We start from the raw sequence: 17427 nt of genomic DNA, 5'->3' as shown, positions 1-17427 counted from the left end.
AAAGAAAATAAATAAAGAATAAAGAACCAAAAGGAAGACAGAGAAGTGCGACATTTTTACTTTCACTTTCAGCCACATTACACATGAAGGAATGACAATACTTGGTAGACAAGTGGTTCCTAAATCCAAAATGTAACTGGAAAAATTGGATTATTTGATCATGGATTTGGCAACCAGTACAGGGTTAATAGCAACACATGATTCATATTCACCATGGGACAACATTCCAGACGCAACAATAACACAATTAACAACATTGAATGACATGAGGCACATTAAAAGACAGTTGGGGTGTCAAACTTTTTTTCCATTCAGGGGCCATTTAAAGTTCTGAAGCAGAGTATGCTAGTTATCAACTTCTTTTTATGAATATTATTGTCATGGATAAATACACCTATTGAAAAAAAATAAGAGACCAAAAAAGCATTTGGCCTTTGTTGACCATTTTTCAATTTCTGTATTTTTTTAGACAGAAACATCCATTCTCAATTTATACTCACATATCATATGACACATTTTGCATTGTGATTTTCTCATTATATTGTCAATGTTAGAATCAAAATCCATACAAACATCATTTATGGATTAAATCATAAAACACAAACAGTGCAATTGTATGAGGTTCAAACATCTAATATTTAATCATTAATTAAATAATGACGTGCACAGATAAACACTAGTCCAATAATACTTTATTTGAATGTTTTTATATTAATAGGCCTTTTATTTACAGACTTAACACCCTTGCATTTAATTAATTCCCCAGCACAGGCAAGTTACAGTGTTCCAACGAGACACATAATGATTAGCGACATTAGACAGATCTTTTGTATGTGTTCCAGGTGTTTTACTTCTTAGCCTTGCCTTGAGCAGCAACGGCCTCCATGGCTTTGCGTACAGTCTCCTCGTCTCCCAGGAACTGCATGGGCTTCACGGGCTTCAGGTTCTTGTCCAACTCGTACAGGATGGGAATGCCGGTGGGCAGGTTGAGTTCCATGATGGCCGCGTCGGACATTCCTGCAAAGCAATCGATTGATATTTTTGGCCACTTGGGTGCAGTATAATAAAAATCTGTCAGAAAGAAGACTTCTTCTTAGCTCACTAGGCTGCAGTAATAGCGCTGTTCTTCGCAGAGGATAAAGAATATGAGTACTGATATAGTGGCTGCCTCCATGTGATGTTGCATTGTTTGTTTGACATAACCATAGATGTGAACATAGGCAGATACAACTTATGCCTTTTGAGCTACATGACTACATGAGAAGGGACAAAGGCACATTCCTTTTGTGCACATCGTACAATTACAATAATAAGGGGAATGGGAATAACAAACAGAAAATTGGGCTTTATTTTCAAATGTTATGTATTGCTAGCACACACTTTGACATTAAAAAATAAGTAAACCTCATGAAAACCAGTTGAGAAATAATCAGGTTATGACTTAATTTCAATGTCAATGCATTGCCTTTTGTGGGAACGTTGACCCTCCCAACATGGCCGCCAATCAGGCACGTCAGTTAGCTGGGATGATACGCCGCGGTGGCGTTTCTAATCTTCATATCTGTGTTTATAACTTCTGTGACATTGATGCTAGTTATGCTAACCTGCTAATGGCATTTTGTATTATGTGTTAGCATTAAGCTAACAGACTTTCGTAAGTTACGCGAGTTGGTTAAATACACGTGCTGTCCTTTTTGTTTTCTGCTTTGTAGCCATCTTGGAGTGGCAGGAAAAAACTTGAAGCTTTTTTTTTTTATAATTTTTCACAATTAGCTGATTGTTGTAAAGTTTGCTGCCAGCCATCACCTAAATTAAAAAGGAAAATCAACCCAGCGACATGTCCTAATTTATTCGTAGGACAAAGCAGCACTGTACAGGTTTACTCACCTTCCAGGTGCTTCACGATGCCCCTCAAGCTGTTTCCGTGCGCGGCGATGAGCACTCGTTTCCCCTGTTTGATCTGCGGGGCGATCTCGTCGTTCCAGAATGGCAACGCGCGTGCGATTGTGTCTTTAAGGCTCTCACAGGTGGGAAGCTGCTCCTTAGTCAGGTCCGCGTAACGCCGATCCTGCACCGAGAACAAATAAAAAGTCAAATAAATTACTGATACATGATGTTTTTAGTTTAATGTAATACAGTGAAGCCTCTAAATGTAAACATCTTTTCTAAGGGTGCACAAAAATTCAGGTGTTTTTGCTTTGATATTTATTGTGATACAGGTGTTTACTAGGCCTCCAGTTTGACTTGAGGCTGAACTTTAACCCATTCTTTGCAGTCATATATTAACTCATCACACACACGCTATTAGGTAAGACCATTCAGACTGTTGCAGCTAAAGAGTAACGGGTCACGTTATTGCTGATTTCACTTATCTGTCACCGGGTTTCACGGTCAAGTTAAAGTCTCCTCTTTTGTGAAGGTTGACGCAATTGCGTTGCTCAATGCATTGCCACACAAACCAACACTTGACCCCTGGCGTGCCGTTCACCTTGCTGATGATGGCGTCAAAATCATGCTCGGGGCCCATGGAGGGAGGAGGCACGTCGAAGGAGCGCCTCCAGATCTTGACCTGGGCCTCGCCGTGCTTGGCGGCCGTCTCGGCCTTGTTGAGGCCCGTCAGGCCGCCGTAGTGGCGCTCGTTGAGGCGCCAGGTGCGGTACACGGGCAGCCACATTTGGTCGATGGCGTCCAGGACCAGCCACAGCGTCCGGATGGCCCTCTTCAGCACCGAGGTGTAGCAGATGTCGAATTCAAAGTTGGCATCTGGGGTATGTGAGAACAGGAGGCTCTGATTTTAGGTTTGTTAGAATAAAATGATTTTGGTGATAATTTCATGTCTTCTGTGTTCTTTATCATTAAAATCTTCCCAAACCTTTATTAAGCCAACGCACAGATTTTTTTTTCCAAAAGAAAAGTAGCCATCTATAATGTATTTTATAAACGCAGTAATGACATAATTAGATTTAAAGAGTTACACAGTTATTGCCACATTTTCAAGTTCAACTCAATGGATAATGTGCTGGTCCTTCTATATGTGCGCTTTGGCCACCTGGGGGCAGTATAATACAAACAGTTATACATAGAGACGGTCACAAATCTTCAGGTAACCACAGTAATATCAGTTGTTCATTTTGCATTTTTCATATAGTTGGTTTTTATTTTACTTGGACTTTTTTTTTTTTTTACATATATTTTTTTAAAGCGAGTTTGCTCATTTTATTTGTATCTTTTTTTTACGCTTTATTTTAGTTTAGCTTTTATCAGTATTAGTATGGTTTTATAAATTGAGTATTTGTTGAGTGCAAGATGAAAAAAAAGATCATTAAAAAAGTATTGTGTAATAAAGTAAACTAAAATTGCCAAATGACGGTTTGAACTTTCTTCTTTCTTATAGTCATAAGGTAATATTGAAATAATGCATTTGGAATGATCCTACAAAGCTCACGTGTGAAATTACTTGAAAAATATAAAAACAAAGGAAATATTCACTATAACTACTGCTAGATTTATAAACGTAAAATGTAGTTTTAGTTATTGATTTAATAAACACAATAATTTTGTTTTATTCATTATTTTTTTTAATTTGATGTTATTTTCACTTGTTTTTGTTAATGATAATAGCCTTGTTCTTTGCAGGAGATAAAAATAAGACAGCGAGTATAATGATTATAAAAATGTATTTAATAATCTAATTGTGTATGTGGATTAAATGTTTTAGAGCTACATTATAACAGTTCCAATAAAGTTTTTAGAACGGGCTTTGCTCTACTAGTTTAAACATTCAACCTGAAGTAAAGTAAGCATGTCTCCACTTGTTGAGTGCAGCATGCTTTCTTCTTTTCATAATAGAATTGAAGTGTGTTGTTACCACGGTGAAGTGAAAGCCTGCTGGTGCATGTTCCCGGGTCTGAGAGGGTTATATAATTAAGCATCATGCCAATGAATGCATTCACCTCTGCACGTCAGGGGTGGCAAAACCCCGCACCGTCTACAGTCACGTGCACCGCAGCAGCGTGAACCACTACACTACCAGTGCATGTGTTTTCAAATATGTGGAGTAAAAGGGAAACGCGATCAGTAACTTGATACTTGTACTTCGTTACTTGCCACCAAATGCTGCACATCTTCATCTTGACTCATCTTGTGACTCACAAGGGTCAAGAGGGGGAACGATGAAGATGCGATTATGCAACTTCAGGTGTACGGATTACGCATAGCGCTTTATATATATTTTTTAGATTAGATTAAATCAAATAAATAAATGAAAATAAATCCTCGCTCACCTTTCAAGGCCTGTCCACCTCTTCTCGCCTCCTTCTCTCCGGTCTCGCTCAAATCAGCATCGAACCAGCCGCAGAAACGATTCTCCTGGTTCCAGTTGCTCTCGCCGTGGCGAATCAGCACCAGTTTATAGGCGGCCATTGTCGACCAAAAAAGATAAATATGTCGCTGGGGGCGGAAAACGCGACTGGAGAGAAAATATCAATGTCGACGAATGCAGACTGGTCCACTTCAACCGGTGAGGACTTTTATCCAGTCGATTGGTCCAACACCTCGCTTCCGGGTTTTGTTATCCAATGAATTTTCAGTAAAAGATGAAATTTCCTCTTTTTCCACCAATGACGGCGGTGGGCGTTTCCTGACCTTCATACTTGTACGTTTGTCGATACAGTATTTACTTTAAAAATAATATGCCGTATTAGGTTACGTGATTTAAATGACCAACAAAATTGCTATAGATAAACAAATAAATACACATGTTGTGTTAATAAAACAGGAATTACAGCACACTATCAAAACTCATAATAATCACGAATTACAGACAATCGATGCTAACAAAAATGTTAAACTGTAAAAAATAATAATAATTCAAAGCGCAATTTAGCAAATGTTTAACGTTGTATTTCCTAAACTGCGTTTAATCCCTGACAGTCTGCGCTCCATTATGTAACCAAACGGTGCCCTCTATCGACTATATTATGTTATGACTCAGCTATGTGTACATGTACGCTCCAAATTTGAGAACACAAATGAAATAAAGAAATATATATATATATATATATATTTAACATATAATAAACTACACGTATAATGCTGCCCAAATTGCTCCTTCTTAGTCATGGGCCATGTTTGCAAAGCGGGAGATAGCCATCGGTGCCAGTTTGACAGTGAACAGCAGCATGATGGAACATTCCAGTAGAGGTCAAACAGGCAAGCGAGGCTGCTTGCGGGGTCAACATTGGAGAAAGCAGGTTGTTAAACTTCTCCTGATAATGCAGAAAAGGGTGAGAAGTAAATCCAGTTTTCACGACCTCCCCATATCGCATTTTTTGAATGGGACACTTATTTAATGATGCCTCGCATGTGGGAAAGGTGAGCCACCGATCTTGATGCTTGATCATTTCAGCTGTGTATTGAATCCCGGTAAAACAGTAAAACACACAAACAAACATTAGGAACATTATTAGGAAGATTTTCATTATTCCCAAAGCCCGAATAGTCACTCACAAGGAAATTCACACTGTGTGGTTTGTTGCTTCTCACAAATTTTCAGACTCAGCCAGTCAAATGAATCAGCAGCTGTTAATGATAGGAAGCACCCTGTCATCGTCTCCACACCCAAAATGAAGGGCAACACTTTCTCCTTTCCTAGTGTCTCCAGTTCTCCCCTCATGCTGACACCCACTTTTATTTCCCTCACACCCACAAAAACATGAAAACACAGAGCTCACACAGCTCAGCAGCCCGTTAACCACGCTCTTGCAGTGCATATTGCAGAGATGCACATTCCACAGCAGAGGCAAGGGAAGAGGAGGGCACAGGGAAACACACACATTGAACAAGTGAATGGAGAGGGAGGGTGAGTCGTGAGAAAAAAATAAAACGCTGGGCACAAAACTTCCAGCAGAAACCGCAGATTGACACTTCCTGTCTGTGTAAACCATGAACTGGCACAGAGAAAGGCTTTGTAGTGTGTTTCAGTTTATAGTTACTGAACATGGTGAGAGAGAGCTGCTTTTTTTTTTTTTTTTTTTTTTTGGCGTGCGGTTTGACAGCAGCTTTTTTCCTTCCAGACGACATTACTACTGAATGGGCACACTGTTCGTATATTGAGGGCAAGTGGTGGAGAAATGCGGATGCTCTTTTATCCGTCCATCCAATTTCTTTACACTTTAGACCTCATTAGTGTGACAAGATGTGGTACATCCTGGTCGCCAGCCAATCACGGGGCACACTGTTAGAATATGCACACAAAAAACTTAAAAAACTGAATTAATGTTCTACCTTTTTGATATTGGTGGATTGTTCAAAATAACATGTTTTTAACAAATTCTTTTGTGTAATTCAGTTTTTTTTCCAGGTGTTTGAATGACTGTTACACATAGATGGTGACCTATGACCTCGCTAAATGAAGCTCCTCCGCTCATTCTTTGGCAAGAAAGCCAGAAGCTTGAGAATGATCCTGATCATTGGAGTCAGGTGTGTTGGAGAAGGGAAACATCTAAAACGTGCAGGATATTGGCCCCTGAGGACCAGATTTGGACACCCCTGCACTAAGCACAGTAAAATAAGTGACTTAGCCCAATGGGAACCATATTTCAAGTCTTGACTGAACCTAACGAGGAAACATGCAAATTCTACACAGGAGGAGAATCAAACCATGAACCTCAAAACTGTGAGGCAGACATGCTAACTACTAGCTACTGTGCTACCTATTAACTCATTCACTGCCATTGACACCTATAAACATTTTTTCACAATTTTTTTCCACTTTTGTAAGACTATGAAAACCTAGACATTTTTTTAAATTATCTTTTTTTTTTTTAAAGGATTATCAAAAATTAGGGGCGTCACGCATTTAATTTTTTAAAATTGTAATTAATCGCATGACTTCAATAGTTAACTCACGGTTAATCTGTTCTAAATGTACAATATTTTTTTTCTAGGTTTTTATACTCTTGTTAACAAAAGTGGGGAAAAAAATGTTAAACTAATAGAAATAGTTCAAATGATTTTTAAACGTCTATAGCCGTCAATGACAGTGAATGAGTTAAATAAATTAAAATTTGGTAGTGTATAGTGATTCACAGCTGCTAGGCAATAACTTTATGGGGATTGCACATACAACATGTAATTTACAGAAATTCAGTGTGTCTACTCCCAGAGGCGTGGACATGTGGACACTTCATTGCAAAAGTCCCCCAAGGCAGAAAGAGAGCGAGAGAGGGGGTGGGTGGGTCGCTCTTAGAAGTGCAAGATGTACATCCTGCTCCTGCAGATGGTCAGACGTTAACCCTTGCGCTCCTACTTGCCGTGCTTTTCGAGAGTGCTCGTCCTGGTTATGGGTTAGCTGGAGCCTATCCCAGTTGGGGTGAGTTACAGGGTACACCTGTGACCCAGGACCGGTTGGCAGTCATTAGCCTACACTGACGTCAAAAACGTCTTTTTTTTAGAGTTTAAAACAATAATTTAAGTTGGAACAACTTTAAAATATAAATTACTGACATGTATGGCAATAATGTTAGCACAACAAAGCATGCAAGTTCCAAAACCATTTGCTAAGTTGTTTTTACTTACAGTTCTGTAAATTCTTATTTATTTATTGTGAAATGCAAGAAAGCCCATTTTCACAACAGAAAAATTACTTAACTTAAATATTTTGCTGAATTGCCCAACTTTGTTTGTTGCCTTGAAATTTTTAGCTCACCTTACATTTTTTTTAACATCTTTTTTTTTTAAATTATTGTATATACAAACAACCATTCACATTTGCAGTGTAAATTTATACTGTAAATTGAATTTCCCTTCAGGGATTATAATCAGCAAAACATTAAATCTAATTGTAAATAATTGCAGAATAAATGAATTACAAACTCAATTCCATAAAATTATATGTAAGACAAATAGGAAAATGTCACCTCCACTTCCAACAAAGATACCAACCTGGATCTCGTTACTGTGAGGCAGACATGCTAATTAAAAACACAATCCGCTACTTACCTACACGAAGGGCCCTAGACAGGCTAATTAAAATTTAACCATTTAAAGAACTGATATTCTAACAAATGGCGCTGTGACACATGTAGACAGAAAATATAACAATATTCACAGGCATGTATTCTTTATCCTCTACAAAAAAACAACAACAAATTTACTGTGGAGCATCTGTGACAGTCTTTGTGTATTAAAAAACTTTAGATTGACTACAGTATTCTGATTTATTTAAAAAAAAAAAAAATACTATTTTTTTTGGGGGGGGGGCAACTCCCATTTTTGTGAACACTCATAAGAATTTTCCCCCCATTATTTTTGTATAAAAAAAAAGTGTGGGTGGGGTGGCAACTTGGAAGTTAAATCACTGTATAAACAAGAGGCTTAATAGCTCCCCAAATTTAGCAGTCACACAACTTGCTCGCAGCTGACTGGAAACGGCTCAGACATTGAATCATCCTCCGTTTTCATTGGCCGCACATCAGCCCACCTCCACAAACCCCCAACAGACTATTCCGGAATGAACAGGCCCCCTTCCCAGATCAGCACACAGCACGTTTGCTATCAGTTAGACACTCTCAGAGACAGTTCCGAGGTCCTTTCATGTGGCCCGAGCGTTTAAACGGGCCCAAGCTTTTAATCTCTCCGACAGGAAGTTGCTGGTGGGGGCTTCTGTCGCTCGTCTTTCCAAAAAATCTGTGTTTCATTTGGGGCAAAGCCACCACCAAAGTGTCCCGGGCTCGCTCTCTTGAATATGAACATGAAAAACAAAACAAAATGGATGGCTTGTACTCTTTCTGCTCTTTATTCTTGCACTTTTGAATCTTTGGCTTGACAATAAGAACACTTTGGTTTGAGCAACAATCACATCCATACGTTTGGGGTTTTGAGTATACAGCATTGTGACGGAAGGCACAGAGAAAAACAGTTGAAAAAGTCATAACATCCATTTTGTGTTGGCAAGGTGTCAGTACAGAGAAACAAGTGTAAACATATACCATATAAAAGATCGTGAATATAAACTCTGTAGCTGTATCACTCGTATTATATAACAAAATGTTCTCTACTGCAGTGACATAACAGATGAAAAAAAGTACAGGGGGTATTCAGTTTACGGCATTGAGGTTATGTGGAGTGAGAAGGCCGTCAATGACCACCTCTGCTGTAGTAGATGCCTGACGACAACCCCCCCCCCACCCAAAAAAAAAAAATTAGCATCCCTTTGTGGAATCATGAAAACAGTCCACTTGCGTGGATCTAAAGCACCTTCAAAAACAAGGGCGGGGAACCTTTTCCAAGAAACAATATGATGCAACAACTTGTAAGCATTTGTGAATGACATGTTTCTTTTTTTTTTTTTTCAATATTACTTCCTCTTCATTGGATTTAAAAACAGCACGTTGGTCAGCAACAATTGCAGAACAATTATGCTCTTCCGCTACGGCTGGAGGATCACAACGTTAGCCTAATAGCAACATTTGCTACCTAAGCCATTTAATGAATGTTTTTGGAAAACAAGGTAAAAAAAACACACACAACAAATTCAATAAACAACAACAGTCCAGTTGCCTCGGTTCATAATTTTGCTCATTTTCATGATCTGGATGAATGAGAATCTACAGAGACATACTGAAAAAACAACAACACAATTGCTAGCTTGCGCATTGGTACATGGCAGTAAGTTAAAAATAACTTGGACAATTATGTTGTAACCCATTTATCCAGTTTTCATGACATTTGTGTTTGGCGCTGTTGCTTTTTTCTTAAGCAAAATATGTGGTACCTTTACTTATAAGTCCCCCGAGGTTTTAAAGTTTTCAGCCATCGCTTGGTTGAGATTTGCCTTTACAGTGCGAGCCAAAATTGGACACAATTAAGGTACTGTAATTCTCTCGCAAGTGGGCAAGGAGAGCAATTGCTCAGTCACTTAGCGAATGGAACAAGCCGACACAAATACTAAAGGAGAACACGCACAAGGAGCTGCTGTAGGCCACAACTCCCGACTAGATGCTCACACACACGCACACACTGTCCAACCTGACTTTAGTCCCTGATGTGATTCATTATGCGACTGATTAATCGGCTGATATCATCTATTTTAAAATTGATACAAAATTTGCCATTTCTTTTGCCACACATTTTTCTCTCAGTTGTAATTAAACAAATATGACAAAGTAATGTAAAACAGTCAAATATTTTGCCTGTGATTCAAATATTTATTGTTTTAAGCGTTAAGGAAGCCTATATCAATAAACAAAATTTTAATTAATCATTCGGTTAATACGTTACTAAAATTTTATTCTGTCAAATATCTGGACTGGCAACGCCCCCCCCCCCCAAAAAAAATAATCAGTCGGGACCAACTAATTACATTTCATGAAATTTGATTATTTTTTTACATGTCAAAAGCCTTTTTTTCTCGTGATTTTCCTTGTTTTTAGGTGGAGTGGAGCAGATTAATGGCATTTCAATTCATTCTGATGTTGTAGGTTTCCCCACCCCTTGCTTTAAATATTGTATACATTTGCATGTGATGGATTAAAAAAAAAATACAGTGAAGTTAACTCTTCCTCATCTTGCTGCGGTTATAAAAACACACACACACACACACAAATATAAAAGTCTCCTCAGATGACCGTCTGCTCCCCTCGGCTCTTCCTGCAGGCCCCGTAGACCACCGAGAGCAAGAAAGCCAGGCAGCACAGGCAGGCGAACACGGCGGCCGTCAGGTAGACCTTGTACAGGCAAAAGTGCTTGTACTGCTCCAGGTTGCAGTAAGAATTGCGATCCGTCTTGTACACCATGACCCCCACCGCGGGCAGGTAGAGGGCGGCGGCGGCCACGTCGAGCGCCAGGTTGGTGCACAGCCAGCGGGGGCCGCCCAGCACGGGCACGGCGTCCTGCTTGTCCAGCAGCGTGACGAAGAAGAGGCCCAGGCTCAGGAGCCAGAAGAGCACCGCCACGAAGAGGACGAAGTGGATGGAACCCTCGTACTTGTTGGCGGCGATGGTGACCCACAGGCCGGCGCCGAAGACGATCTGCAGCAGGCGGGCGACCCCCGGGAAGCTCCGGAGGAACTTGACCATGTGCTGCCTCACCTGCGACTGCGCTTGCTGCGGTGCCATCTCAAGTTATCCCTCGTTGTCTTTCTCGCGATCCCCGCTTCCTCCTCCTCCTCCGAGTGCCTTGTTCCCGAGCAGGGCGGGGGTGCGTTCTGCCAGCTGCAAACAGCTGGCAACTTTGCGCAAAAAGTCCGCAAAAATCGGGGGCGAGTGAACGAAGGAACGAGCAAGCCCCCTGAGCAAAAAAAAGTGGAGAAAACGAAGGAACTCGGTGTTCTTTCCGACGGGTTTTCAAATGAAAAGCCGTCTTCTCGCGTGTTTCGTCTTTTCCGTTTCCTCCGCTCAATGTAGCGTTTGTGTTGTTGGGGTGGGCTGGCCGAGGAAGGGAGGGTGGTCCGAGATTTCGAGCGAGCTCCTCCCTTCATTTGCCACTCACATTTGGATGCACTTTCCTTTGGGTCAGGGATGGGCAACGGCCACAATTTTTCACCAGTGCAACTCAGGGGCCACTTGAGGACCGCATACTTCCTAACCAGATGTATGACAAACATTCTATTATTAGTATTATTAAAATAAGTGTTTCATTTTTCATTATACATTTCTCAATGCGTACATAAAAGAGCCACTCTCCTCACCTAACAACAAAATAAGTGAAGATACTGTGATTTTTATTTTTGCAGTGCAAAGGGCTTGCATAAAAATAACCATTCAGGGACAGCACAAAATTACTGAACAGCAAACCAACATCCCCCCCCCACAAAAATGATCTCACTCAACATTTTAATATTAGTGACGTAGCCTACTATGTTTGTCCCGCATATCATTGCAAATCCTGAAAAAATTACTAGACCTACTCGTGACATGTCTGCCATCTAGTGGTAAATGATGGTATTAGAGCCTCAAACTGCAGTCGATACATATTCGCAATTCGGCATCTGCAAATTCGCATATTTGATTTATTTTTCTTTTTTTTTGTATTTTTTCTTAGTTTATCTGGGATTTCCACCATTTATCTTCCCTTTTTTTATAAGAAACAATGAATTTTTGTCATTGATGACTTTTTTGAGTGTTAACGTTTGGCTTCAGACCTGCCAATTGTTTACAACTGTCTCTTCAAACTTATTTTCCTTGGTAACATGAATAAATACTGTACATCTCTTTGTTTAAATTCTGTGGCAATGACTAACTGCACTGAAATCCCACAAATGGGCTGTATATTTTAAAGTGGGTGGAAAGTGTCTTTTTTTGTAGTTATGTGGGAATCTTGGAAAGACACACTTTTAATTCATGGCAATTTACAAATGTGTAGCATAAATATTAAATAAATCATATTGACATTAGAAATGAATCACATGGGCGTTGTAATGCACTGCTGGCCACTCACTGGCGGTGGAACATTTGAGGATACATTCATGTTAGCTTACCCTGTTAAGGCTTAAACTTCCATTTTATACTCCACAATCTCACAGATATCTTCAAATTTGTTTTTTTTGATATCGAAATACATCACTTGAAAAATAACCTGTGCACGGTGGGTAAGTGTATTCTTGATTCTCACAGGTGGGCAGATACATTTTAAGATGTTCAGAAAATGGAGCAGGCATATTTCAGGACATCTTTCAACATTTCGGGTCCTTCGTGGGTCCTAATTGGAGGCCAGTATAAATACTACTGTTTGCCCATTACTTAAGTTTGGCCTTCCTTCTGGGCGGATTTACTGTTTGTGTAGAAGAGCTAGCACAAGTAAGTAATTTCCCCCACTTATCCTGCTAGCTATGCTATGCCACAATTTTATTTTAACAATAAATGCACATATTTTCTGTTTATGCCGTCTGATTCGAAGAGACTGTATATGTTACTTGATCAACTGCTTCAATTTTTCATGAGCTGAACTTAAACATCTAAGACTTTTTCTATGCACGTAAAAGGCCTCCATTTATCTCAAATATTGATATGTGCTAACTTGCGGACGAGTTCTTCAGATCTGTGGCCCAAGAATTGAATGTTTATATCTTTCCTTCTGCGTTCTACTTTCCACCCATTTGTTTTCCTGAATTTGGCAGTATATCCAACCGGCCTCTAGAGGGCGTTATAAACACTTGTAAAAGATAAATAAACGACGTGACCGTGTTGCCTTCCTATTTTTAAGACCGGCATGAATCACAGGGGACAGTTTGCCATACTGTTGTCCCATGTGCATTTAATCATGTTTCATCTTCCCAATACTGTGAATGACGAGCATGGAGGAAGGCGGCTCTCTATCATTATTGTTTTACACATAGCTTCTCAAACAGAACTTTCTATGGCACAATGGCGGTAAGCAAGTGGGCCTACCAATAATAATACTTAACTTTTTTTGTGTTTGTTTGTTTTTGGCTATCCATCTAATAAAAAAAAACAACAACATAAAAAATGGAGAGTTGTTTATTTCTTTCTGAATACACCATGAGTTGAGTCCAGGAGTATTGGTAATTGGTTGTTAGCACCAGCCAATCATTACAGTATATTAACTCATTCACTGCCATTGACAGCTAAAGACTTTAAAAAAATAAATAATTTTAACTATTTCTATTATTTAGAACAGATATAAAATTTGTGATTAATCGTGAGTTAACTAGTGAAGTCATGCGATTAATCACAATTACAAATTTTAATCGCCTGGTGCCCCTAATTTTTTCTAATCTTTTCTTTTAAACAAAAAACAAACATTATTTTTTAAATTTTTAATAATTTTATTATTTTTATTTTTTTTAAAAGAAAAGATTATTAAAAATTTGGCGCGCCAGGCGATTACAATTTTTAATCGCTTGTATCACAAATTTTAACTTGTCCCAATGACGGCTTGTACCTCAAACTTGCAAGTTGAGGTAGCACTTGTACATACTTTATATTTAATACAGAGCAGTGATTCAGTTGCAAAATTTGCCTCAATCCTTGCATTGGGAATATTTAGCCTGACAACTCATTTAGTTTCTTTTCAATTCATTTTTCATATTGCCATTTTCCTCAAATAATGGCCTTAAAAGAAGAATCAGAAAACACAAAAACCAGAACCAAATGCAGACTCTAAAACTCGCATAAGTGTTTCGTGCCACATGTTTTTCTCTCATAAAAATGCGACCGCTCGTGCCATTTTATTTTTTACTGAGGTCTTGCAATGGTGCCATTACCAACAGGCTGCACTCCAGCTCTTTTGTTAAGAGCCCCGAGGAACAAGAAAACACATTTATTTTCAAAGTATGCTAATGTGATCTTTTCACCGTATTTTTTGCTCTTTTGCCGATAAAACTTCTTATCAGTCACCTCACACCTGCGCTGCCTCTAGCTGCCTTTTTTTTTGCTTGTTATTGTGCTTTTTGCTGTTTAGGACAATCGGGCCCACGCTTCAAGCTAAATGTGTGCTGTTTTATGGTTTATGGCTTTTGAAAAGTGGACCACTTAATGGATTTTCATTCCGTTGCCCCTAACTTGTGAAAACTTCTCATTGGTGCTTGAAATTCTTAAACATATTTTCGCTTATAGTGGCCGGGGGCGTTTATTTATTTATCCAATATAATCATTTGTTATGGTGGAGTGGACACTGTTTTTGTATGAATAAGAAAAACTATTATTAAAATTATAGACATTAAATATTTCTGGGTCAATGTTTACCAGCTTTTGCTTCCGATTTCTCCACACTGCAGCATTTTTCCACTGTAAACTTCAGGTTTTACATATGCCATTTCATGGCCAACCTGAGGAGGCATAAATTTTTTGGGGGAAGTCTAGAGTGAAGGCCACTATTATATGAAATATTGTACTATAAAGTAAACTGGGAAAAAAAAGTGCTAAAAAAGTACTTATCGCTGGCAAATAATTAAAATGTGGTAAAGTGGTGTAATTTTACCTTCTTCTTGAAACTAGAATAATAACACATTTCTATCATGTGCAACTAATGTACATGTTTGAATCAGGTAAACTGAAATGACCCCCCCCCCCAGTGTACTTGCTTTCTTGATTTAAAGTTAATTTTTTTATTTTTATTAAAGATAAGCAATACAGACAATGAATGAAGGCATGAAATTGCAAAGATTTAAAGTTCATATAAAAATAATAATAAAAAAATGTAAGTAAAATTAAAATTCAATAAAAACAAATTTGGGAAATAAAAAAAGGTCTGTGTCAATAACAAAATGTTGATTTAAAAAGTAATACAAAAGTAAATTAAAAAATACATAAAAAAAATCCACAATCGATTTAAAAAGGGGGGAAAAAAGTAAAAAAATAATAATTTTGTTAACTATAAAAAAAAACCAAATACTATCAAAATTAAACTAATAAATTTTAAAATAAATTTCTAAAAGTGCTTGAAATGATTAAATATACAAGATGTGTCAGAAAAGATATACTGTATTTAAAAAAAAAAAATTCAATAAACAAATTTGTGAAATTAAAAAAAGGTCTGCGTCAATAACAAAATACTGAATAAAAAAAGTAACACTAAAATAAATTTAAAATAATAAATTTTAAAAATCCACAATGCATTCGAAAAGGGAAAATAAAAATAAAATGTAAAAAAAAACATTTGGTTAAATATAAAAAAACTATTACTATCAAAATTAAACTAGTAAATTTTAAAATAAATTTCTAAAAGTGCTTGAAATTATTAAGTATACAAGGTGTGTCAGAAAAGATATACTGTATTTAAAAAAAAAAAAAAAAGATAAATTTCCCCCTGAACATTCCCAGCCTTCTTTGCCACGTCATGCACTCATGGAACGATTATTTTGGGATCCTCCACAGCTCCATCTCGGGCCATCTTTATGTTTGTCTTCAAATCAGATGACTTCCTTGAGCTTGGTACACAGGAAAAAAAAATTAAATTACATGGAGCCAGGATGGGTGAGCAATGACTATATGATTTATTCCTCCAGCACGACGATGTTCTTCTCAGCCAGGAACTGTCAGATGCTCAGCGTTTTGGGGAGCAGGTGTGGCTAGAAAAATGTATTGTTCAGGTCAGAATTTTTTTTTTGCCAACAGTCCTGGAACTTTTCTGTAAAAAAGAAAAGAAAAGCAGCAGCAGCTCAGTTTTGGAGATGCCGGCTTTTTAACTAACCCCAAAGTGCTTGTAATAGGAAGGTGAAGCATGCACTGAAGCGGTTTTACTTACCTTTTAAGTGACTTTGTGTGTGTGCGTGTGTAAATTTCAGCTTGAAGCCGTCGAGGTCGATACATTGCCTCGAAGCTATCTTGTCCAATTAGACACAAAGTTTGGCTAACACTTGTGGATGACGAAAGTGATTTTTGCCCTCTCACCCCATCTGCCCCCCCCCCCTCTCAGCTCCTCACAAAGTGTCGGTGACTGTAACGTTTGTCGCTGCAGGCAAGGCGGGCCATTGTGCCAGCCATTGTGGAGACAAACATTTCTCTCGTCCAGCTGGGCATCGTCTCCTCAGGCGGTGGCCACAGCAGACATAAACAGACCCTGTGTTCTTTGTTGTCACCAAAAACGCACTTCCACTTTGGGTAAGCGCCTCAAACGTGGCTCGGTGCGGCAACAACACCTCAGCTGCTATGGATTAATTCCCATTAATTAACGCCGGATATACAGTATTTGCACAAGGGTTTGGAAATAACGCGCTTTGACGGATTCTCCCAGGCTGAGAGGGACAGAAGGTAGCAGGGAGTCAGAAGATGCCAGACAACAGACTGAGGCGGGATATAAATCAAATCTCTCGGTAAAAGGACGAGCTCACGGCACAGAAGCGTCACTTCTGTGGGAGCTTTGTTTGGTACCCTGGTGATCAGGTTCAAGACATTATGACATGGGTGGAAACTTGTCAAACTTTTTACCCTGAAGTACTTAAACACTGGCTCCCCGTCAGCTGTAGAATGTATTTTAAAATTCTGCTATATCACCGAATGCTTTGGGTCCCGAATACATTCAAGCGAATTGAATATAAACCCAGCCGGGCTCTGAGGTCTGCAGATCAATTAGAGGAGCCCTGGTTTCAATGCAAACATGGTGAAGCGGCTTTTAGCTGTTAGGCTGCACGCAAATGGAATAAGTTGCCAAAAATAAACTAAACTAGCAAGTAATAGCAAAAATTGCCTATAGATGCCACAAGATGGCGACAAATCACTACATGACGCTCCTCAAATGACTTTAAAATAGTTCCTTGGCGCAAAGCTGCCACAAAATGGCGCCAAACCAATACATTTTGTGACAAAACCTAGATTTTTTTTTATTGTACATTTAGAACAGGTATAAAATTGGTGAATAATCGTGAGTTAACGAGTGAAGTCATGCGATTAATTATGATTAAAAATGAATCGCCTGATGCCCCTAATTTCTTAATAATCTGTTTTTTTAAGAAAAAAGAAAAGTTTA

General features: G+C 38.7%; 3 protein-coding genes across 4 annotated transcripts in view; 1 reads left to right on the top strand and 2 right to left on the bottom strand.

The window, feature by feature from the left end:
- Positions 1-42: 42 nt before the first annotated feature.
- LOC144061844 (phosphoglycerate mutase 1-like) lies at positions 43-4537 on the bottom strand. The gene is made up of 4 exons (XM_077582705.1): positions 4284-4537; positions 2489-2763; positions 1888-2068; positions 43-1017 (listed from the first exon to the last, which is right to left on the bottom strand). The coding sequence occupies exons 1-4, from the start codon at positions 4420-4422 to the stop codon at positions 848-850; spliced, it is 765 nt and encodes a 254-aa protein (XP_077438831.1). The 5' UTR covers positions 4423-4537; the 3' UTR covers positions 43-847.
- A 4237-nt stretch (positions 4538-8774) lies between these two features.
- On the bottom strand, positions 8775-11491 carry marveld1 (MARVEL domain containing 1). Its single transcript, XM_077582045.1, has one exon. The coding sequence runs from the start codon at positions 11115-11117 to the stop codon at positions 10620-10622; it is 498 nt and encodes a 165-aa protein (XP_077438171.1). The 5' UTR covers positions 11118-11491; the 3' UTR covers positions 8775-10619.
- Positions 11492-12744: 1253 nt separating this feature from the next.
- LOC144061371 (protocadherin-15-like) overlaps positions 12745-17427 on the top strand; it is a 254801-nt gene continuing 250118 nt past the window's right edge. For both annotated transcript variants that reach the window (XM_077581760.1, XM_077581759.1), the window contains exon 1: positions 12745-12797. The gene's annotated coding sequence lies outside the window, so the exon portion shown is untranslated. The remainder of the gene's footprint in view (positions 12798-17427) is intronic.

This window comes from Vanacampus margaritifer, chromosome 12 (genome assembly GCF_051991255.1).
Source record: "Vanacampus margaritifer isolate UIUO_Vmar chromosome 12, RoL_Vmar_1.0, whole genome shotgun sequence".
NCBI classification, from domain to species: domain Eukaryota; kingdom Metazoa; phylum Chordata; class Actinopteri; order Syngnathiformes; family Syngnathidae; genus Vanacampus; species Vanacampus margaritifer.
This window is presented reverse-complemented; position numbering and strand designations above follow the sequence as displayed.

Excerpts from the sequence above, each read along its gene's own strand:
- LOC144061844 (XM_077582705.1), bottom strand. The coding sequence starts at position 4,422 with ATGGCCGCCTATAAACTGGTGCTGATTCGCCACGGCGAGAGCAACTGG. Across the intron at positions 2,764-4,283 it reads AGGTGGACAGGCCTTGAAAG|ATGCCAACTTTGAATTCGAC; the intron begins GTGAGCGAGGAT and ends CACATACCCCAG. Across the intron at positions 2,069-2,488 it reads TTGACGCCATCATCAGCAAG|GATCGGCGTTACGCGGACCT; the intron begins GTGAACGGCACG and ends TTCTCGGTGCAG.
- marveld1 (XM_077582045.1), bottom strand. The coding sequence starts at position 11,117 with ATGGCACCGCAGCAAGCGCAGTCGCAGGTGAGGCAGCACATGGTCAAG.